The 24,622-nt window shown below is 39.5% G+C and overlaps 1 protein-coding gene across 2 annotated transcripts; it reads left to right on the top strand.

The window, feature by feature from the left end:
- Window positions 1-1,130: 1,130 nt before the first annotated feature.
- On the top strand, window positions 1,131-24,549 carry zhx2a (zinc fingers and homeoboxes 2a). Of its 2 annotated transcripts, none has more exons than XM_077720354.1 (13): window positions 1,131-1,564; window positions 13,259-13,641; window positions 14,252-14,950; window positions 15,553-15,765; window positions 15,910-16,176; window positions 16,300-16,515; window positions 16,599-16,683; window positions 17,785-17,970; window positions 19,087-19,499; window positions 20,749-20,968; window positions 21,042-21,207; window positions 21,507-21,626; window positions 23,139-24,549. In XM_077720354.1, exons 2-12 carry the CDS (start codon window positions 13,561-13,563, stop codon window positions 21,622-21,624), a joined length of 2,664 nt encoding a protein of 887 aa, XP_077576480.1. In that variant the 5' UTR covers window positions 1,131-1,564; window positions 13,259-13,560; the 3' UTR covers window positions 21,625-21,626; window positions 23,139-24,549. The 2 variants fall into 2 exon arrangements, with proteins under 2 accessions (XP_077576480.1, XP_077576481.1); XM_077720355.1 differs by having other exon boundaries at window positions 1,132-1,564; window positions 20,749-20,962.
- The last annotated feature ends 73 nt before the right edge of the window (window positions 24,550-24,622 follow it).

Below are 24,622 nucleotides of genomic sequence, written 5' to 3'. Positions count from 1 at the left end.
GTTGTTAAATACCTACAATTTAAAGGGTTGGTAAAAAAAAAGATGAACCAAGATACAACAGGCCACCAAACGACTTAATTTTCTTAAAGGAATTAGATCATTTTAATGCAGTGACTTTCATTTACTACAGTAGAACAAGAAAACAAGCCTCCAGTGCAGTAGAGCAAATGTGGCAAACAATGTCAGAACATAAACTGTAAGAGTCACAATCACAACATGCAGTGACCTGCAAAAACCCACACAAACCCACTATTAAAGCTATACAATTCAACATAACACTTTCTTCCCCTTATAAAACATCTCATCTTTCATCTCATTTTCTGAACTGCATTATCCTCTTTTGGCTCGCGGGGTGTGCCGGAGCCTATCCCAGCCTACTCCAGGCCAGAGGAGGGGGACAACACCCTGAATCAGTGGCCAGTCATCGCAGGGCACAAGGAGACAGACAACACTTCACACTCACACTCATACCTAGGGGAAATTTAAAGTGTCCAATCAGCCTACTATGCATGTTTTTGTAATGTGGGAGGAAACCGGAGTGCCCAGAAAAAACCCACGCAGGCCCGGGCAGTACATGCAAACTTCACACAGTTTGACCCCAGAGCTGTTAGGCCGACACACTAACTGCTCACTCCACCGGGCCACCCCCACAATAATATATATACTATAGTAATTCATTTTTGTTTTTAATGGGTCTTAATGAATTTGAGTGTGTTTTAAGAGAGAACCAGGATAAGAGTAACATGAAATGAGCCAAAGAGCCACTGTATATGAAAAATAAGATAAGAAGTAAAGAGCCGCATTCATTTTGGCTGGGAGCCGCATGAGGCTCGAGAGCCGCGTGTTCGCCACCTATGCAGTAATAGAGCAAACTTGCAAATGAGTTCTAAATAAAGCAAGGGGGCTCATCGGTGGTGCAAGGGGACTCAACGGTGGTCCAAGGTGAGCATCCGTTCCAAAAGTCTGTAAATCCAGAGGAGGTCACTGTTGTGTGATCGGGTTCCAGGCACCAAAGATCCGTTTTTGTGAGAGCTCTTGTGGGTCACGCACACTCCAGAGGAAGCAAAGGGGGAGAAAGGATCTGAAGGGGGCGGGGCTTGTATGTGATGCTTTCATATTCAATGAGGTCGGAACAGACGAGGGCTGACATCACCAGGAACAACACGGACTTCATTCACCTTAACACCGGTCGTCATGCTTCACGGATGCGTCGCTACATCCTCTGTCACATGGCCAGGAGAGTTGGTCCACTTTCTACCGGCATCCCGTGAACTTTCCACGGCTCCGCTTGCACGCAGCCGCCATGGATGGATACCGGTGGCCCGGTGCGGCATGCAAATACGTACTCTGACGTCGGCGATCATGTGGCTTTTGGCGTAGATCCTCCTTGTGATCGCTGATTTTTTTCCCCCCTTCTCGTCTGTCGCCTGCTGTCTGCCTAGCTACTGGAGCTACGGTCTTTTATTTTAAAAAAAGAAAAAAAGAAAAATAAGATTTTCACGCATTTTGACGTGTTGGGATTGGAACGGACGCCTCCCGAGCATCGCGACTCAGCTGTGGACAGGTGAGGAAATAATTGTAGTTTTCACCCGGTTCCAAAGTCCGGAAAGTCCGAAGTGGAATTTAGCGTACGTATTTGTTTCTCGTCTGTGTCTAAATATTTAACTTGTCTCACCGCGTGAACTTTGCTTGCCCGCTGGCTAATCTCCACCTGCGTGTTAAACGCTATCCGCAAGTTTGGAGACATTTTTGCCGCTCCCTTACGTTCGACTTTGCGTCCGAGTCGAGAGAAGGAAGAAATGTAGTGATAGAGTCAGAGAACGAGAAACGTCGGTTCTACTTTTTCTCCTCCTCCTCCGTGGGTCGACATTACCAACAAAACATGGCCGTCCTCCGCCGACATGTTGTTACGTCGCTGGCGAGGAGGGGGGGACATTTGGGGCGAGGGAGTGCTTTCCCCCAAAACGGCTTCGGTGGGCAAAGTGCGTTCGGCTCTGCCCCCTACCTCTCATGCCGGAGCATCCACACGGGGGTCCTAGTGCGACTTGAGGAGTCTTGTGTTGTTTACCCACTTTGAATCCTGATGGAGGCGGCAAAACGCGGACAGCCCGGCCGCCGACGCCGCCTCCTTTTCGGCAACATGGGCTCACTTTCACCGCAGTGGGCCGCTGCAAGACGCCAGGCGCTTTTCGTTCTTTTCCCAATGTCAACTTTAGGACAACCAGCTAGCCCATACGCGCTAGCACGCTGCGGGTCTTTAAAATGATGATGGTGGTGGGATCTTTGCATCCCACATATGTCAAAAATCACCAACAGGGCAAGAGCAGATCAATAATACATTTCTATAAATGGAATTCTTATTCATTCTGTCAGCATGGGTGGAGACCATTTTACATTTTAACCCGTTCTGGGGAAAGGGACTAGTCTCATCTTCTGAACTGCTTTATCCTCACTAGGGTTGCGGGGGGTGCTGGAGCTTATCCCAGCTGAGTCCAGGCCAGAGGCAGGGGACAACCTGAATTGGGGGCCGGCCAAATCGCAGGGCACAAGGAGACAAACAACCATTCACGCTCACACTCATACCTAGGGACAGTTTAGAGCACGGGCGTCCCAGTTTTTTTAACCAATTTATTTTTAAAAATCAAAATACATCTAAAATGGTCCAGCCCAAGTGAAATCAAGTTGACATTAAAGCGGCCCGCAAACCACCCTGAGTCTGACACCCTTGGTTTAGACTGTCTAATCAGCCTACCATGCATGATTTCGGAATTTGGGAGCAAACCGGAGTACCCGGAGATAACCCACGCAGGCTGGGGGAGAACATTCAAATTCCACACAAGGTGGATTGACCTGGATTTGAACCCATGCCACCCAATGTGAGGCCGACGTGCTAACCACTCAGCAGGAAGATTCGGGAATCAATCCCCCGACCTTTCGCATGGCAAACGGGCGCTCTACTAAGGACCCAACCCACCGGGAAAGGCTGTTTTCGGTAATTTGAAAAAACAAACAAACTTAACCTCACCTGGCCTTTTAATATGTGGACATAACATTTAGGGTCGTGTAGGGCACATTATTTACATTTGGGGTACAGTCCTCAAATTGTGACGCCCCCATTGTGGACATCAGATTCAATCTATATTTAAAATTTTAAAAATAGAATGGCAGCTATGCTGTATCATTCTCTCCAAGAATTAGCACTTTATCTTCTATCACTAGATATTCAGATGTCCTACACTTCATAAACATCAGTGACATACCCATATATGTATATATAAATACCTAAACTCCATCCAACAGATGAAAAACTTCCAGGAAACAAATTTGAAAAAATTTAAAATTTTACTATATTTTTTGTGTCTTCATTTTTTTAACCCAACACATACAAGTGCAGTTGATAAAAAATATTCAACCTTCATTGCCCTTTAATGTTGTTGCAAGTCTGACAATTCTTATATATCTCGTTCGGGAACAGATCAAATAAGGACTTGAGTGTAAGGTAGACAAACACAATTATTGATCGTACAAGTCTTAATCTGATCTGATTTATTGAGATTAAAACATAAGATAAATGGTGTTTTACTGCTGAGGCAGTTGAATAATTTGGAACACAAATAAATGTGTAATTATTTGGGTATTTCTAGTGTTTGTTACAGTTTTCACCTATCAGAAATCACATAACTATTATGATTGCAGCATCCTATGTCCATTAGACTTTACCCAACGTACGCAATGCCTCAGGGGGAGTTTTGCGCATGCTGCTTTGCTCAGTGTGAGTGTTATAAACGGTATTTGTCTGGATTGTTATCTAAAATGACATACTTCCCTTTTGAAAAAGCATTGTGTTCATGTGCCAACCCTCATCACAATGGGATAACCTGAGATTCTGTGTTTGGGAATATATTGTGCTTAGCAGCAGCAGCACCCAATCAGCCTGAGATCTAAGTGGTTTTGATCACAGCACAGTTAACCCTCCTGTCATACTTTGTACATGTAATTCCTCTGGGTAAAAACTTGTCGCCTCACACTCCTGCTCTTTACACGAGAAAAGCTATTTGACTCATGTTTATACGCATGTTCCCTGCGTGTGATGTGTCTAATCTGAGAGCATTTGTAATTTATAGTGACAGTGAGCTCCATTCTATTGTTCCGATAATAATTCAAAGAACCGTTGCTGATCTAAGTAAGCCACCATTTATCTTGATCATGTCTTTGAATGCAGTGTACACAAATATATAGACAAAAAGCACATCTTTTAATTTAGTAACATTTACTCTAAATGCAACAATTAAATCTTAAAAAATGATGATGTTGACACAGTGTTCTCGTTACCTCTGCGTCCTGCGTCTGATACGCACAGCTTTTCTTCCAGACGCACAATTTCAAGTAATGTGCTTTTTTCGGACGCAAAGAAATTTTTATCAAAAAAAAACCAAAACACATATATCCGATAGCAAACCAATTTATTCCACATAATCTTTGCGAAATAATTCTCGCGAGACTAGCAGACACTAGCAGACGAAGGAGAGAAAGCGATAGCAAGAGTTTCGTAATAGTGTAAGAAAGATAAAAAATGTTTCAGAAAAAGCAAAACAGTCTGGATAGTTATTTCGCAGTTAAAAATACAACTAGTAAGAAAAGAACTGCAGAAGATTCGATCGATGATCATGAAGCAAAACGGGGGCGGCAAGGAAAAATACGCACATTTCAAAAGACTTTTGGCTGCAAAGAGAGGAGGATCTACGAGCTGAAAGACTAGTACAATGATAAATAAACCCTAACCCTAAACCATATAATAAATAAATTAAATCTGAATGTTTATATATCATTGTTTATGTTTTATTTGCATCCGTAGTATGTTGGGACTCGTGACAAGTTTCCTGGGACGCACAGTTTTCAGACAAGCGAATCCCTGGGACTCGCAGTGTGCCAATTGTAAAATTATCACTGGTTGACAGATGGATTTTGTGGAGGGGGGGGGGGATGGCGCAATGACAGAATTGCTTAAAGGATTACAAAAGTGTACAGATGTTGTCTCTTCATTCCTACATTGAGAGCATTTAAATGCAACATGAAATGATTTTATTCTATTTTATGATTGCATAACAGAGCATGCAGCTGGTTTCTTGTAGATGGGAGAGATCAAATGCCATCCAGTGTGCAATTAAAATGAACTGTGTTCCCCTCATCTCTTCCCAAATCATGGGGGATACTACGGTGTGTAACCTGGAACATCGCTAAGGAGTATAGAAAAGTTATTGGCGGTTCTTGTATCTTTCTTTTTCTGTGTATATGCTAAAACCTCTAAGAATGTCATGGCCAAACCTCCAACTGTGAGGTGATCCGCTCGGCTGCTTCCTGGAGGCGTTTCACTCCCCAGTTTAGTCAAAAGATGGAAAAACGAACAAGACAGTTAGTCGGTCATATTATGTGGGACAGAAAAACACTATAGATGATGGGCTGCTGTCAATTTTCTATCCAGAAACAGACTCAATACACAATTGTTTTACCTCTAACAATTTAGATCAAAGGTGGCCCGCAGCGTTTTAGGATCATTTCATTGAATATGGTCAGCACAAGAAGCTTCACCCCAGATTCTACTCTGTCTGTTCCACATCTCTGTTTCAACACTTAATGTAGCTAAGCATTTTAACTATGTCTCTGGATTTAGCTGCTAGGACAAAGTGATGTCTCTTCTATTTGTCTAGCAATACAGCAAACATTTGACAAACAGCTGTAAGAGAAGATGCTACGAATGGCAAGACTAACTGAACATGTTGAAATCAAGGTTTGAAATTTTGTAGAATTTAATTTCACGATTATGATAACACCTGCCGTTGCCTGGCAAACAATTCAGTGTTCCCAGCCGGCTGCCTATAGTTAGGTGGGAAAGCCTCCAGCGAGAGACCAGTGATAGTGATTTTGGTGACTCTTATTTTCCTGCGAGATATATGTATATAATTATGTGGTTCTAAATGTTAAATGCTGTTGGAAATGCCCCAATTTTGGCTCAGCATTTTAACTTATTCGCTGCCATTGACAGTGATAGACCTGAACTAATGAATCTGCTATTGTGAATTTGTGGAATGCATTCATTCAGTTGTATTATGGTCAGTGCATTTTGTTTGTTTGTCTTATTGGTCCTTTTCTGCAGCATCATGACAATTATTTTTGACCCCATACAAATATATATATTTTTCTGTGTATTGTTTTTATTTCATTTCTTGGAAATAGAATTACTGCACCTGTTATAAAAATGTACTGCACCTAACCCCTCGTGTAATGCAGGCATGCAGTTAAATGAGCTTGAAATTATGTCTTTGATGTAAAAGTTCTTTCTTCATTTTCATTTATCATGCTTGGAAACGAACACAGTCTCTTTTTTGAATACTTGCTGGTCTTGCATTTATTGTGTGTGCCTGGTTATTTTTTGCAGTGTTTCCCCAACCGCTGTGTCGCGGCACATTGGTGTGCCTTGAGTGATGGTCAGGTGTGAAAGTAGGGTGAACTTTGGCCATTGTGGGAGGTTTTTTTTGTTGATATTAGATTAAAGTACTAATAGAATTAAAAGTCATAAAACTAGGAGATTCATAAACATTATATTACTTGAAACGGAAGTTGTTCAGGGTCTGGTGACATTAAGTTGTAAGGTTTGATTTTTGAATACTGTTTGGGGGTTATTTTATTCCTGTTGATAAAACTTTCATGAGAGAGTTTTAAATTGGAAGTTTTTTAAGGTGGTGGTGGTGTGCCTTGAGATTTTTTTCAATGTAAAATGTTTGCCACAGCTCAAAATAGGTTGGTAAGCACTGCTTTATTTGATGTCACATTGCCCATTACATCTATTTTAGTAATTTTGGCTGACTTGGAGTATTTTTTTTCTACACACCTACGTCTTGCTCTATATAAATTATTCTAATCAATTTTCAGACTTCATTGTCTTTATGCAAGCCTATAAAAAGTCAAAGCACATTTGTGGGAGGAGTGTGCTCAACTTAGCACTGCAATGACGTCACCATCAATGACGCGATGCTTTTGTTTCAGCTTTGCTGCTGTGTTGTTTGGTAACTAATGCGCCCACAGAAATGTGGTCAAGTAAGGTCCTGCTTTATGGTTTTAAAAGGGTATGCTGCTATAGGAAAGTAGATCTGTTTGAAAGAAATAGTTTTTGTGGACTTGACTATAAAATTGATATTTTTGAATAATAGCACACAAACCATGTTTTCTATTTCGAAGAAGAAGAAAAACTTTGCGACATACTATGTACCATGCATCCCTCAGAGACCTTAAGACGATCAATAACAACACACAGAGTAGTAGAATCATGCCAGTTGTTTGGAAGGAATACAATTATTGGAACAAAACATTTTAATTGTTTGGAAAGCTAAACTGTTAAAAACAAGCTACTGCAAATAATAAAACTTAATTTGGAGCTGTGAGGAAACGTAGACTTGATTCACACGTACACATTCTGAACTCTAGGTGCCATTTTTCAATGCTCACTGCAGTGTTTTTCTCAACTGTGGTTATTTTTTGTCGAACATACACGTTTCAAGTTTAGGTTGAGGAGAAGGCAGGGAGAGAAAGTGAGAGTGTTCATAGACAGCCTCACTGCACTGCACTGCATCAAGCCAGCCACAGGCAGACACCCAACCCCCACGTCCCCTGGTAGCGTGAGGAGGAGACAATTCACATGTGAGGAAGGCTCAGAAGGACAGGTGCGGAAATTTGAATGTGCGATAGTGGTCAGATTCTTGCATGAAATTGCTATATCCACATTGTTTTATGTATATCTATATACACATGATATAATTTTAGCTGACCAGGGCGTTAACATTGTCACACTGACCTAATTTGAAGGCAAAAAAGGGGGCTAGTTGACTTACATTGCTAAATCACAAATACTCAAGAGCTGTCTTTGATGTGGTCAGGAGTGCAAGGTGGAGTGTAATCTGAAATTGTATTGCGCATAGTCAGGCAGACCAATTTGGCACTTCTTTATAGACAAACTTAAAGTAAGTTAAACTACTGAAATGATTCAAACTGGAGACCACTATCAACATTGAATAAATTATGAATATGATAATTCAAATAAATTAGATCTTGTTTAAATTAAAAACTGTCGTTATCCTCTGATTTCAGCCTTTCAGTAGGTACTATTCATTTTCAAATGTATTACGTCTTTCTTGGAAGCCTACCACTTGATATACAATCTAGCATGTTACGGAACACTTCAATAATTGTTGCATAATCAGTTTTGGGGAAAAAAGTCAGTAATCAATTATGATAACAATCTCGATTTGTAGCCGTAATGTCAATGATGCACTGTTATCAATCAATAAAGCAACAAAAAAAGTAATGCATCAACCTGTGCATGTTTTTAACAGAGTGCATAGTCAATCAAATACAGTAAGGCACTATTATCCCAAACAAAAGGCACACATCAAAGTCTACATTTAAGATTATGAAACACGATAAATGGAAACTAAATATGTAACTTCATGGGCCAACAACTGCTCTTATTATTGTCATTAATCGTAAAGTATGGCTGGACTTACTGTTCTTGTACAGTAGTTTACACTTTTCACCTCTACATACTTGTTAAAAAGTCTTTTTTGGATGCTTTTTCAAGTGGAATTAAGCCTGCTTTGTTGCTGTGCAGAACATAGCAAAGTACTTGAGAGCTCAGTGCAGCACTTTGCTTTGCCCTAGAGGAGCCACGTGACGAGGTTTGAATTAATTCTGTGACGGTCCAAAATGCTGCCTCATACACTGCTGATAGAACACACCATCCAAGTTGAAGCAGTGCCTTTCCCCGCCCACACATGTAGCCCCTCTCTCTTGGCTTGGTCAACTTGTTGATCAAGCAGGATGCAGTGAAAATAACACAATGCACAAGCTGCAATTTACACAATGTTTTATGTTGTGTGTGATTTCAGTTTTTTTTTTTCATTTTAAATGTGATTTTAGAACTCTGATTTAAGTGTAAAATGTGTTTCCTATTTATACAGTGCGGTTTCAACTTGACGACTTATGGGCCCCACGTGCCCAGAAACTGTGATACGCTGCGCCTTTGCGTACATTTCCCCCCTTATTTTTTCTATGCAAAAACTTAGCAGATTTCTGTGAATTTCTTTGCTGAAATTGTGTTCTGGATTTCTTCTTTCCCACCTGAATAGATCTGCTGACTCCATATAATTTAGAGTTAATGTCAATGGGTAACATGTATTCATTGTCTTTTACTTGCTGTTTACAAGTGCTCTTGTGACTGTCAAAGTATTCCACAAAGGACCATGATGGTGCAGTGTTTATTTTTTCTTCTTTATTATATGCAAAAAACATTGCCTTGCACTTTTGATGGTTTTCAGTGAAATCGGTAAGATTCTTTTTTTTTAATGTTTTTTTTTACCCTTGCACGACTCCCTTCATTGAGTGGGATGTGCTGCTGTGACTCACCCGCACTGTGTATTTATCATTTTGCTGCTCCTATACCAGTTATTCTCCAAATATTTTCGTTTCCAGCAACTCTTGTGCCACTTATGAGGATTAGAGGTACGGAAAACGAATGAATACATATACCGAATTATGACTCCATAAAATTGAAAGTCTCTTACCCGTTCACCTGTGCAGTTTCTTCTCTAGAAAGGGTTTTAAAAATAACCAAACAATTACAATTAGAACGTTTTTGTAGATTCCTATACTTGCGCACACAATTAAAAAGTTTTAATCTTACATTGCACTAAATTTAAACCTTCTTGTGCAATAACCAAGGCAAAGAGGCTAATGTATTCCACAGCGGCTTTCAAGGAAACCTTCCTCCTTCTCCATACATATTGGCGAGCCAGATCAGTCACGCATACACTACTCTAATGTTTTTCGATTATTTCGTGCTCAATATTGATTGCCATCATACACCTTTTCTTCGCACTACCCTTCATTGCACCGGCTTGCTCTGGATCTATTGTGTTTCCCTTATATATTGACATCTTTCCACAAGGAAGATGCGGTGAGAAAGACAGTGCACTGAAATCATAAGTACCACTCGTGCCTGTGTCGAATGCTCGTATCTTAAGGTAAATATTTGCTCAAATTTTACTCGCATCTCAAATTACACGTATGTTGGGGCGCTCGTATGTCGAGGTATTACTGTATCAGTAGCTGATGGTAATTGTAAGTATCAGATCTTGAAATTGTTACTGCATATTGCTGATATTTTATAAATACTATTAAGATATTGGTAATTGTGAATGTAGTGAAAGGTGTGCTTCAAACCACCAACACATTATAAAATCTCTGAGTTGCAACCTATTTTCCTTAGAAAGTTCAATCTCTTATCAGTTAGTTGTAAATAGTGTTGTGTATTTGCATAACAAGGTCTGGCGTGTTATTTAATATAGCTCTGTATAGTCAGGTGTAAAAATACAGTAGCATGACAATGCACAAACCTAACATTATGCATGTGAAGATACTCCAACAATTGTATTATTTTGGAAAAAACACTAAGGTAGTAACTCGTCTCCTACTGAAAAACGGTGGAGCAGAAAGGAAGGTTCTTTGTGCTTGTGTGACTGCAGGTTTTTATTTTACTTTATTATTTTTTCAGATAACTGATTTGTTTCAAACTTCAGAGTTAGAAAATAGATATTTTTCTAAATCCTTCTGCACTCAGTCTGACTCAGTAGGTCCAAATATGAACTGTCTGGTATGAACCACTAATGATTTCTTAGTCATTTAACACTGAATATTAATATCTGAAGCAGTTGTGATCACAGCTTACTAATATGTATGTGGTATAAATTGTTATGTTCACCAGATCATGGGGAGATGCGATGTATCCATCACGGCAAATTGCCAACGAATCTGAAATGAACCACGGTGATCTCCGTGGAAAGTAATAATATCTTAGATTGGGCATTTTACTAGTATTTACCCTATCGGGATGTGATTCTTATATTTTTACGTTACTTATGTTGGTGTTTTTCCGAGAAAGCGCACTTTGTGGAGTAGCACCACCAATTTCGTCATACGCAACTGGTTATGATGACAATTAGGCTTTTGACGAGTCAATGATGATGATAAAGCAAGCCTATGTCTGATTATCACTCTTATTGTATGGGCTCAGTTTTCAAATGGCTGGCATATGTCGAGCTACATTCTAAAGCTTCTATCTAAATAAAAAATGGTGGGTGGTGGATAATCTGAATTGGACCTACACAAGGTTTTATTTGAAATATATGAAATATATATTTTGGTTGTGACTAAAAGTACAAGGACTGAAATTTCAGGCCATTTGCTGATTAATGGATTGAAAATAATTACACCATATTTAGATATTTTTTGTCAGATAGTAAGGGAAAAAGTGTGACAGTATGTTACCAATGCCATCTTACATAGTTTGAAAGGAGTATGTATATAAACATTTTTTATCGAACCAGGAATTGACATTGGCACCACATGTGAAAACCTTGCGAACCGCCTTGGCATATTTTTTTCAAGATCGTTGCTTTGTCCTAATACTACATAATGCAGTCATACAGCTTCTGGACTACAACGGTATGTCCTCAGTTGCTATAGTGACACCATTATTATGAGTATGCATTCTAATAATGTCTCGACGGGGCGTTTAAGGACTTATGTTGACTTGGAAGGAACTTCTAATCAATTCAGGAGTCTTTGCCTCAGAGCGCAACAATATGACACTTATTGGCCTCATTTATGCAGGAACCAGTGGTACTTACCCGATATATTTGTATTTACCCGAATATAAGCCGCTTTTGTCGGACAAAAAAAAATTCTGACTGAATCGAGGGTACGGCTTATATGCGCATAAAACACGACATGCATGAAACTGCAAGTTGATGCCGTCGTGGCAGGATGATGTCACGATGTGTCCCCTCGTGTTGGTTAATGGATGTGATTTAGGCAATAGTATTTCTGTCTTGTTTCATAATTCATGTTTTAGTTGTTCCCACTGATAGTTATTTTGTAGTCTTATGTTCACTTTGAGCTTAACAGTCCTGCACTTGTATTATATTAATAAAACAATCATTGAAAAGGGATCTGGAAATAGCCTTAGAAAAGTGCCTGCTGTGTTCAAAAAACATCAAAGCACCAGCCTTAAGCCATAATTCCACCAAGTCGTAAAACAGTATTTAATTTGGGACATCCCTATTTTTATAACGTTTTCTTTCGAATCACATCCGCAGTAATATGGTGCTGAATTGGTCCAAACCAAATAATCACACATCCTTTTGTCAAACAAAGCTTGTCTTATTTCTTTAAACAAGCGCATCCCAAAATGAAAGAACACATATTGTTAGAGGTCCTTTATTGCTCACCTTTGTAAACAATGTCCTGTTCCTGTTCTTTATTTAATTCATTAATGGCTTGTACTGCCCAGCTTGTAGATATCACATTATTTGCGACACTGAATCAGCCATCGTCACACCACCTACACGCTCTGACAAAAATCCAATCCATGCCGTCAATTTTCCCTCTAAACTGTAAGATGCCATGACGAACTAAACTGTTTTGGTGGCAATGCGGGTTTTTAGTGATGGAAACTAACTGAATTGAAGATTTGCACGTACACCAAAAAAATGCTAAATGAAGAGCAATAACCACACAAGTCATAATGGAAATGAATCACATTATTTGGGGTAACTTTACTTTATCAATCCAAGAACAAACTTAATAGTTATGCTAAATAAATGAATGGCCTAACATTCTAGAGCTGGCCTGGCCAACCTGCGGTTCTTCGGGAGCTTTCACATCACATGGGTCAAAAATTGTCTAGAATTTAGACAAGGGGGTCCAAAATGCAGCTCCTGGCCAAAATGAATGCGACAGACAACAATGATAAGAAAATGATTTAATAATGTATTCAAATGAATAACAATCAAGCATAAACATGCTCTATTCATGTAGTAGAACAGTACAGTAATGAGGATGCTAACATATGCACACAGACATGTACAAAAACACATAAAAACTTCAAATTATACTACTACTTCTGAAAACATTTCAAGATAAAATAAAAGATACAGGAATTACATTTGCATTTTGAGAAATTGTGTAACTTGGTTCTTTTTTGTATGTAATGAAGATCATTTGCATTTCCTGAACGTTTCGTACCTAGACACATTCGTAAGTAGAGGTACGAATGTATATGCGTCTCTTGACCTATGACATATAGCAGTTTTAGTCTAACAATTCTCTTATGAAGCTAAATGCTCAGGTTTTCTTTTTATTTTTCCAGGTGGTGTCCTGTCTGTCATGCATTTTCATGAGGTCATCCTGCGGCGCAGCTGACACCGTCAGCAAGACAGTCCCAGTACTTCACCTTCTATAGCTCAATTCTGTCCATTCACTCATCTTACCCCAGGGGGCTCTCTTGTTCTGAAAGTCTGACTGGTTACAGTACAAGTCAATTCTGCTGGCTAGTGGAAGCATCCTCTGGGCAGTTGCCCTGCCTCTCTGGATTCCCAGTCATAGTTTCCTTGACAGAATATCTGGCTACGCAAAAGCGTTGGAAGCCTTCCCTTATTATTCATCATCATCATGTCTAGTCGGCGGAAGGCTTCCACTCCTTGTATGATCCGACCACAAGAGACCATGGTGGAGTTGGATGATGATGAGGAGGTACTCCTACTTTTTTCATGTCATTTAAATATTTAGATATTTTTCCTCTATGAGACAAAAGGCCTATCTTGTAAAGTAGGGAGAATTCCTCTTAAAATTCAATCATTCAGTGTGCCGCAGAGGGGTGCTGGAGCCTATCCCAGCCAACTATGAGCAGCAAGCGGGGGACGACCTGAATAGGTTGCAATTCAATGAAAGGATCATATTTAAATTATATCTGATTACTTTTTGTTTGTATATTGTGGTATTTATTTTGGGTTATTGCGTGCACATATGTTGAAGTCTTGAATAAATGTATTTTTGGGACTATAAACTGCACCTAACTTTAAGCAACACTCGACAACATTTCCCAGTTAACTGTATTTGTTCATATACTGTATAACCTGAACTAGACTATAAGGTGTTCAAATTATATTAGAGGATAGCTACACCAAAATACATGCAGTTCATTATCTTGTAAAAATGGATAAATTACCTGTACTTGGGTGGGCATGAGAGTTAAAGTTGGAGTTTATGTCTTAAAAACTACGAGAATACTTTTCTTTACCATGTTTCACTGATCGAGGGAACATATTACCATGTAATCTGAAGGCGTGTTTCCCTCTGTCAGACATCAGAGAACCATACCGAGGAGACTGCTATGGAGACAGATCTAGCTGGTGACCTAGACCTGACGGGAAAGACCTCTGACTCGCCAGCACCACCCAACATCCCAATTTCAGAGTTTACAGACAATTCCAAGCCTTCACGTAAACCGCAAAGGGGCTATGAGTGCAAGTACTGTACCTTTTCCACTCAGAACCTCAACACATTTAAAGAACATGTTGACGCCAACCACCCTAACGTCATCCTCAACCCACTGTACCTGTGCGCTGTCTGTAATTTCAACACAAAGAAGTTTGACTCCCTGACCGAACATAACGAAAGGAATCACCCAGGGGAGAGCAACTTTAAGTTCAAACGTATCAAAATGAATAATCAGACAATCTTGGAACAGACAATTGAGGGCTGCAGTAACAATGCAGTCATATACAATAGTTGCAGTGTTGGATCTGGTAAAGCAGAGGGCCAGGGCACAGTGCCCCTCAGTAAAACCAACGCAATCAAAATCGGGAAACAAAAAGTCATGTCTTTAGATAATAAAAAGACGGAGCCTCCATTTTGTAAACTGAACCCTGACTTGACCAAGAAAGCAATCACAGCACTTAATGTCAATGGGACAGTAATCATCCCAGAGGCGAATCTCCTCAAAGCTGACGGCCTTTCTCACATCATGCCTTGCCTCCAGCGGCCTGTACACTACACCCAGGTAAGAGTACAGCAAAGCTGAAAACTACTTTTTTTGCCACATAAACAGTGTTTTATGACATGAATTTCATACAATGTTCTAACAGTATTTGACCTAACTCGGTGTACACACAACAACAACCTACGCAAGTGTACATACAACATTAAGTTTGAGAATAGGTAAAGGGACTCTAATTGGCATCATTGCCTTATTTTTTTTTCCTGATACATTGCCCAGCATCGTGCTATGATGGCAGATGTTTTGCTGGTTCATTGTAGCAGGTTCTGCTTAAAGCTTTTTTTAAAATAATTGTTTTAATGATTTGGCCCTATTTTTATATTCGTTGAGTTTGTGTGTGTCTTGTGTTGGTTAGCCTTTCATTGTAACAACACAACACTAAACTAAAATTTTGACTGTGTGTCAGACAGCATAATGATTGAATTCACAGTTAAAAATGCAAGACGTTGATGTTACATTTGGGAAATAACAGTTATCTTCATTTTTTTTCTCACTGCAAATAAATGCTATTCCGTAAATAACACCGATAATAGAAGATTGGCATTTGGCTTAAATTAGTAGTATGAATTTTGTGACTGCATTTCTTTTCCTGATTATTAATCCAGGTGCCGAAGATTGCCATCCCCCTCAACACAACCAAATACAATCCTTCTCTGGATGACAACTTGACACTTATCTCTTCCTTCAACAAATTCCCATACCCAACACAAGCGGAGCTCTCTTGGCTTACAGCTGTCTCCAAGCATCCAGAGGAACAAATTAAAGTGTGGTTTACCACCCAGAGGCTCAAACAGGGCATTAGCTGGTCACCAGAGGAGGTACAAATGATTTAGTTACTATTTATTTATGCAGTTTCTTTTTTCCTCCCAGTTGTTTGAGGTGCAGTCGAGACAAACACATTCTCGTGGGAGGTCATTGTAATTCATGCATTAATGTATGCAACAAATATTTCTCCCTACCAGGTGGAGGAAGCAAGAAAAAAGATGTTCAATGGTACAATCTCCTCTGTGCCTCAGACCTTCACAGTTGTCACGCCTCACCTTACCACTCAGTCATCCGCCAACGCACCTTCAGTGACGACTACGGCCTCTAAATCAGTGCAGCCCGCCTCTTCGGTCCTTCAGTCCGTCCCCTGTCAACTCCTGGGACAGTCCGGCTTGGTGCTGACTCCCGTGGCTAATGGCTCTGCTGTCACTTGTGCACCCCTGGCACTCACGTTGGCTAACCAGGTACTAAGACCTGGCAGAGATCTTTCTTTTGACAATGGTCCAAAGTCTTAGAAAACTGAAACCTTATACAGAATATATTGAAGATTCAATTAATTCAGGTCTTTGCTGCTATCTTTTTCACAGGTTGCTCAGTCACTCAAACGGCCTTTGGCCTCACCCTCGACTGCCTCAGAGAGTAAACGGCCCTCCATCATTCAAGCCATTGCTGCGCCTATTGCCACATCCAAGATGGCCTCGCCCAAAGTGTTAAATTTCACTGCGGATCCCAACAAAACAGCCGAGCAGCTATCGGTGTTACGGTCCAGCTACGTGCAGTGTCCTTTCCCTGAGGAAGAAGAGGTAGAAATAATAAAATAACTTTTTGTTGCTTATATACTGTAAATGTAAGCCATGGTTATCACTTGCATCTTGTCATGTGACAGATCTACAGATTGATAGAGACCACTGGCCTGTCCAGAGGGGAGATTAAGAAGTGGTTCAGTGAACAAAGACTCCTTAATCTCAAAGGTATTTGCTGTCTGACATTTGAATTACCGAGAACTGTACATTTTCATTTAATTCTCTAAAGCTACTTTCAAAGCATTAAAGTGCAGCAGCAGTCTCCTAAAATAACAGCATCATTGTAATTTTAATGCATTGGCTTGGGACAGGAGGGATATTGTCTCTGTTGTTGCCATGACAACACCATCTACTCATAGTGGTCTGTAACATTGGCGGGCCTGCCTGGTGTGTGAAGGGAAAGATGTGCTGATGCAATAAATATACCATGAGATAGAAGCAGATGGATGGATATATTTTTATTACGTCCCAAATTTGAAACTATAAAGATCATCAACAACGTACACTTTCGCAGGTTTCTCATTAGTGTCTCGTAAACGCTTAAGTAAAATAAGTACTGACAGACTGGCTGTATTTTATTGGAGTTACATTTTTTGTGGATACCTTGTACAGAATGAAGTGAATTTCCCAAATTCTTTATAGTGTGTTTAGGTTTTGAAGCACCATGCTGTCGACAGAATTAAGCATGTATTCAATTGTGCTTGCAAAAGGAACAATGGCGAGACGAGACAAATGTGTTGCAATACGCAATATTAATTAGTGCTTTTCTTTTTTTGAACAAAATGTTCTCTATCTTAAGACATGCAGTGCTTTGAGAGTTTGCTGTGCAAGTATGACATATGTGCATTAGATGCCGTTGTATTAATTTTAATCTAATGATATTGCATTTTAATCATGTAAAGAAATCCTAATTGTTTGGTCCCTTGCAAAATGACACAAATGTTTTAGAGACCTCTGGTCAACCCCTACATAACAGTCAACTAGCAAGAATATGTTTATGCCTTTAAAAAAATGTCTACTTTTTGTAAATGAATTTTACTCAACTGTACTTCTAATCAAAGTGAAAATGTGGGCCAGAGATTAAGGTTGATACACAAAAAGTGGCTTGATGATACTATACTTGAGTAATTTCAACTCAAATTCTGCTTGTGTTTGCCCTTCATTTAGAATATAGTTTGAAATAGGTCATGAGATGTATCAATGTCTTATCTGTGGTGGGTATTTTAACTAGTTAAAAATTAATGCATCTTGTCCCTGTGCACATTGAAGGTGTCCCTCCGCCCCCATTGCCAGTGAAAGCAGAGGTGACTCCAGTTCCTAAAGATGGACCTGTGAGAAAAGCGGTCCCGAGCCACTTCCCCCTCCTGGAGCGGGTGAAGGGGAAATCCTCCGAGCAGCTGAAGGCACTTGAGGAGAGTTTTCAGAGAAGCAACACTCCAACAGACACTCAGCTTGGTACAACTTTCAGACTGTTTGCACATACAGAGGGCTTGGGATGGGAGTTAAACAATTATTAAATCAAATTTATAAGATATCCTTCAGAAAACGTCATGTTGAAGATATACATATTGCAAATTGTTTTCAATTTGACCAGTTACCTTAGACTAGATATCACCTTTTTCCTCGGAGTGATTGATGTTTGGAATTGATTAATTCAATTTGTTTGATTGATTAATTGTTGGTGACACATTTCTAGCTAACTGGAGTTATACCCATGAAAAATGATCTAAAGCTCATGAATGATAACATATTTTGTCATTGCCATTGTCTCCTATTTTAATGTTCTGATAGCAGTCAGTACTTGTCAGCTACCAGAATTTGCTTCACACATTTGACTGATGGGAGTCTTATGATATGGCAACTTCAATTTTATTACCCATATTTTGTAGCATTTTTAGGAGTGAAGCCTCGTACTTTCTCTAAAAATGAAGTTCATGAATTTATCATAATAGTGGATGTCAGAGACAGGTGGGTGGAGTGGCAGCTTGCCATGCCCTTCACCGTCAGCCCTGTTTGCATGCTGTCTTCCACGGATTTTGGTGGAAGGATATTTTTAGAGGTAAATTGTTTGGCAATAGTGCAGTCGAAATTTCAACCATTTATTCTTTTGCTATTCTGCTCAGCCTCCCATGGGCTTTGGAGGTGCTGGAGCCAACTTCAAGCAATAGGCGAGGGACAACCTGAATCAGTTGCGTGCCAATCGTATGGCACAAACAAAACATTTGCGCTCTCACTCATACTCGTGTACAATTTGGAGTACCGTGCATGTAGGGTTTGTTGGTATATTGAGGGGGGTTGTGGGTACCTGCAGAAAACCCACCCACGCACAGTTAGAACATGAAAACTCTACACTGGAATGTCTTAACTGAGTGGGGATGAACCTTTAACCTCAGAACTGTGTGTCAAACCTTGTCAACCAAACGAGTAATTGGTAACCATAAAATATGATGATTGGCAACAACAAGAGAGAAAATCAAGTGTTGTGACTTCCAGCACAAAAAGAGCCCATAGAGACAGTTTTCCAAGTGAAAGGAGTGCTCATCTGACTCCTTGTACTCTTGTCTGTTGTAGATCAACTGGCCCAGGATACCAGACTTTCCAAGACTGAAGTAGACTGCTGGTTTTCTGAACGCAGGGCACTGAGGGATAACATGGAGAAGGCCTTGCTCAGCGTGGCTGCCAAAAACACAGATGATAAAGGCGACAGGCCTGGAGTGTTGCTTAATGGTTCCTCTCATCGGGAGCAAGATGGGCAAATTCTCCAATCATCCACCCTCCCACCTTTTCTTTCTTCTTCGTCATCCTCATCTTCTTCTCCTCCAATACTTGCAGCTTCCTCCCCTCATCCTCCAACCTTGTCTGTATCTGCATCACCACCCGTCCTTAATTCATCCTCCTCTTCCTCCTCTCCACGTCCCCCCGTCCTCTCTGTGTCTGCAAACTCAGTTGCCATTCCAATGGACTCTCTCACGTTGCTGCGAAAGGTAACCATTGAGTCATGGACTTTGTCTAAAATCATAACTGAGCTTGTAAGAGAATATTTTTATTTATTAGGATTAATGGGCTAGGAAGGATACTATAATGTGTTTTGTAAAGTGACGAGACATGAACTACGATTCATGCTGGTTAGTAAGTAGTAAGCAATTTCAAGGCATTTAAATCTTTTTTATTTATTGGCTTTACTTACATGCAAAAAAAATATTTACTGTATATCACAGTTATACAATTTGGAATTATAGTTTTTAGTTTATGTTTACAAATTCAATTTATTTAATACATTTTTCTAGTGGATTTTTTATTTTATTTTTATGACCGATAAAATTTATATTAGTGCGCCATCCGTACACAATCACACCTGATTTTTAGCCTCTTTACCCACCTCGCCCCCCTTTATGCTTGCAAACCGGCCCTTTAGAGTTCTGCGTGCAGTTGCATTGTCCCTGCTACATTTTTGTAATACCAAGTAGCAAAAACTTATGTCTTGTTGGACATGATTATTTTTTTCCAAGCCTCATCAATGGCCGGCATTCTCTTAAGTCTATCATTATTCAGAGGTGTTTCAAATCCATTCTTTTTCCTTTGATGGTAAACAAAAGGTTCTTGGAATGGCAGATTAAGGTGACTTTTATAGACTGCACTCTGTTTTTTTTTTGCACAGAATGGCATAGTGTTGATGCCAGCGTACCGTGTTTAATTAGCACTAACTATGGTATTGGAATGTGCCTTTTTTTAATTTATCTATTTTATTATGCTCTTTGGATGTAAAATTGTAACAACAAAATCCCAATTTTCCCCTTGGGATTAAAGTAAAACATAGTTTTCTAAACAATATTAAATTGATTCATTCATTTTCTGTCGCGCTTATCCTCACAAAAGCCACGGGGTCAATATTAGATTTTCAGCTACTATTTTATATTGTTGGAATCATACGTTTCCAACCACTTTCAACCAAATTGGGGCATTAAATGTAGTGATTGAAGGTTGGACTGAGTGAAAAAGTAAAAAAATTGGAATTCTCTTGGGTGGAGAGCTTATTCTTCCACCTGCTGTTTATTTGCAAGTACAAGAGCGTTAGTATTTTGTTAGTGCTCTGTACTTCTTCTCCTTTTTATTATTATTATTATTTTTAATGAAAGCCTTATTATTGGGTTTGGGGATGAAATTAAATTAAATAGGGTCTATTGTGTGTAGTTTGTAATGTTTCTCATTTTGTCTTTTGATCCTCCTTGGCAGATGTTTTGTCGGACCCAATGGCCAACACCTGAAGAATACAGCCAGCTGGAGGCACAAACAAGCCTTGGTCGCACTGATATTGTCCGTTGGTTTAAGGAACACCGCTCGGCCCTGAAGAATGGAGAGGCCTTGGACTGGTTGGAAGTTTATCAAAAAGAACAACAGAAATTGGGAAAAGAGCAGAATGGAGAACAACACAGTGTATCACCAGAAGGTAGTGGTATGTTGTAGAGTATTATTATGCCTTGCTTAATCTTGTTTTCACATTTAACCCTGCAAACTTTTTAATGTAGCGGAGGAACCTGCTGATAAGAAAACGGGAGCAACTTCTATAGAGAATTCCAAACTGTCCAACCCAGAAACAGTACAGTGGTTAACTGAAAAACTCACTCACAGTGTGTCAGATTTGAGCCAGGCGAGGCTGGATCAGACCGGCTCCAACATTCCAGAAAAGGGCAGGTGGGCACCTTACTTTTTTTGTTGGATTGGTTCTGTGTGTACACATTTTATGTTGAATCGCTCGGGGAACGCTAACTCTTTTTAAATTGGGTAAACTTCTTAAAATGCAGTAACTGTTGCAACATCTCTGCCTTTTAAAAATAATCATACTAGGTCATGTTATGATTGATAGTGTCAGTATCTAAAGAGCTGTTTGATGACATATTTAGGGGCAGATTAATTGTGTATTATTTTATTTACCGGCACCTGCAAAAATATTTATTTCAGTGTTAAAGAGTTTGTTTGTTACGTTTTGTCAGGTGGGTTCAGGTGACTGTAGCTGTGGGTGAAGAGCGTGAAGGAGGATTACAAAGACAGAAACTGGCATCAGATGGGGATGTTTTGACTTTGGAGCCACCTGGCAAGGTTACTGGTTGATGGTAAGTAAAATGAGTGAAGAATACACACCTACATTTAATTTACAAAACAAATACACTTTGCACAATTGTGTCTCCTAGATTAATTCTGTGTTTTATTTATTAATATTTGCCCTATGCTTTATTGAGTTGTGCACAAACAAAAAACATCCTAAAAGTCCCTTGCTTTTATTTTTTTTTAAATCCTAAAAACTCCTATTTTTGTAGTAACAATAATTTAAAATAACTGCACAATTTGGTGCTTCCCAGTTTTCAAATAAGATATGAATGCTGCCATCTTGGTTTTAGTGTTTTCCTACTTTTCACAACATTTCACACAGAGGTTTATCCTTGTATCACCTGTAATGGAAATAACTAACTGTGATTGGCATGAATAGTAAGCTGCACCTTTAAAATGCCACAGCTGCAGTACTCTCCAACCAGGAAGTTATTTGCGTCTAATTAACTGTGATTGGTCCTTCCAAAGGACAGTTCAATGGCATGACGAGACAATTGCACAACTTCCCACGCATATACACACACACACACACACACACACACACACTGACCAATCTGATGGATGGAGAAGATGTTAGTGTGTCAATAACAATTTAGAGTATTTGTTTCCTGTATTTTTTATTTATTTTTGTTAAATTAATGTATTTATTTATAAGAAAACCTCAATTTGGCGGTCAAGACACATTTTCATGATCACATGCCCTGGTCTACCATCATTGGCTGCAGATGCTCACCTGACATTGCTTCGCCAATCAGTCATGCGAGGAATTCATATATCTTGAATTTGAAAAAAATCTTATTTTGTTTTACACTAAAGTAGAGTCCGGTCTATGCCCATATGAAACTGATTCGGTAGCTCCAACAAGGTTAAGAAACAGTTTTTTCCTCCCTCAAACATTATTATTTACAATTTTCCAGTATTGCATGAAAATTGGTTCTGAAAGTTTTCTGTTTTGGTGCAAAGAAAGATTAGCCAAAAATAGAGTTCTCCAGGCAAACTGGATATAAGTAAGGGCGCTGCACGAGCTCCGGGCGAACGTGGGACGGACGACGTCGCTTGTAACCCGAAAATAGAGCACTCCGGGCGGAGTGGACTGATGACCGCTGCATGTTGGCAAACGTAGGGTGGACACCGTTTTCACTTAGCTGAAAATAGAGCTGTATGGGTGGACGAGACAGCCGGGTGCTGCGCAAGGTTAGGCCGACCGTAGGGGCAGATGTTGTTTCTCTTATCCGAAAATATTTATTAACAGATTTAGGGTCCAGATTAAAATAAAAAATGCATACAACACAAAATTACAGTAGTGCCTCTTTAAATCTATGAGTATCTAATGACTATTCGAGGGCTTTTGGTGGTGACTGAGCTAAGTTAAGAATGTCGGCTCAATAATGTTTTAACGTTACTTTAGCCTGAGTGTTCTGTGATATTAAGGTTCAACTCAGCCAGCAATTATTCAATCCACAAATGCCTTTTCGGAAACATGTGACATTACTTTCTATTTATCTTATCACTTCCAGATGACATGAATCACAAAAGTCACATAAGAGACAATGCCAAAAGTGGAATCTCCAAGCCGGCAGTGTGGTCACAATGCAGACTTGGCGTCTGATCACGTGTCCCTGTCGTGGTGCAGACGCGCACAGGTAAAGGAGTGCCAAAGCTGGACATGATTTATTTTCTTTGGAAAAAACAATCTTGTAAATATTTTTCTGTTTTGCAAAAAAAAAAAAAAAGTTTGTAGTTTTCCTGCAAGGGCATGTTTATTTTTTTTGTTAAGGCGTTTTCCCAATACTTAGAATGTTTGCTTTGTTAAATGCTCATCATGTGAAATAGCTGTTTATCTGCTGAAAATCCATTTTTATTTTGGAGGACAACTGTACTTCTATTCAGTGTTTTTTTTTTTTGTTGGTCCAAACACATTTGGATGATTATGGTTTCGTTTTACTTGGCCATTTAGAAATTTCCTCTTACAGCACAGCCCACTGTTAAGAGATTCGAACAATGATCGTCAAAGGGAAGAGAGAGAGAGGGAATTCATTTTAAGAAGGCAAACTAGGCTTCACGGGTGAAGACCGAGTCAAACTTAAGCCACAAATAGCTGCATGTGGACCAAGATGAACTGCATTAGGCCAAATGAATGATAGAATGCACTAACTTGTATAGTTTAGAATCAGCTGGTGTGCACCACCTGCATATCAGTACCCGAGGCAATAACAGTCCAGAATGTTCTTCTGTTTTACCAATGTTTAAACACAGTCTGTCTGTTCACACCATGCTGCCTTTTCAGCTCTTTTCACATCAACTAGTGATGATGGTTTATTTTGTGAGGGGGGGGAAAAACAGTACAAAACCTGGGACTATTTTGACTGAACTCACGAGATTGTGAAGATTCATGACTGGCGATTAAACAAGAGATTTCTAGTTTGAATCTTTGTTCAGCTGCGAATTGTAAACGTCTCACCCGCTTCTTCGCCTTTGTGTTTTGCGGACGGACAAGTGAGGACTTAAGTTGAGCCTAGTTACTACTGTACAGTGTTCAAACAAGCCCCGATGGCAATTTATTTTCAATGGAAGATCAAACCTTTGTTGACTGCCTTAGAATCAAACATGTTTATTTTTACTTGTACACAAGATTTAAAGGGATGTTGTATTTTGTTTTGTCTAAATGCATCCTCATGCATTATTTGTGCAAGCACTGCTAAAGATTCCACTGTCACTTGTATGATAACACTGGTTCGACAAGTAGAATCAACATGTTTTCGCTGCTTCATTTTCTTGCTTGAGTCGTTTTCAAGTTCTGACCATATTATGGCTTCTGGTTGGCTTCCGAGAAATACTGCCTGCATTTTCATTTTCTACTTTAACTCTGCTCTAACTCAATAAATACCTAATGCTGGGTATTGCTGTCCATGCATTAATACAAAAAGATTTGTTAAAATGCCTGGTTACTCAAAAACAACTATTTTAAGCAAAATTATGTTTATTTCTGGATATATAACGG

This window comes from Stigmatopora nigra, chromosome 7, assembly GCF_051989575.1.
Source record: "Stigmatopora nigra isolate UIUO_SnigA chromosome 7, RoL_Snig_1.1, whole genome shotgun sequence".
In the NCBI taxonomy this organism is placed as follows: Eukaryota; Metazoa; Chordata; class Actinopteri; order Syngnathiformes; family Syngnathidae; genus Stigmatopora; species Stigmatopora nigra.
The sequence above is the reverse complement of the archived record's forward strand: the minus strand, read 5'-3'. Positions and strand labels throughout refer to the sequence as shown.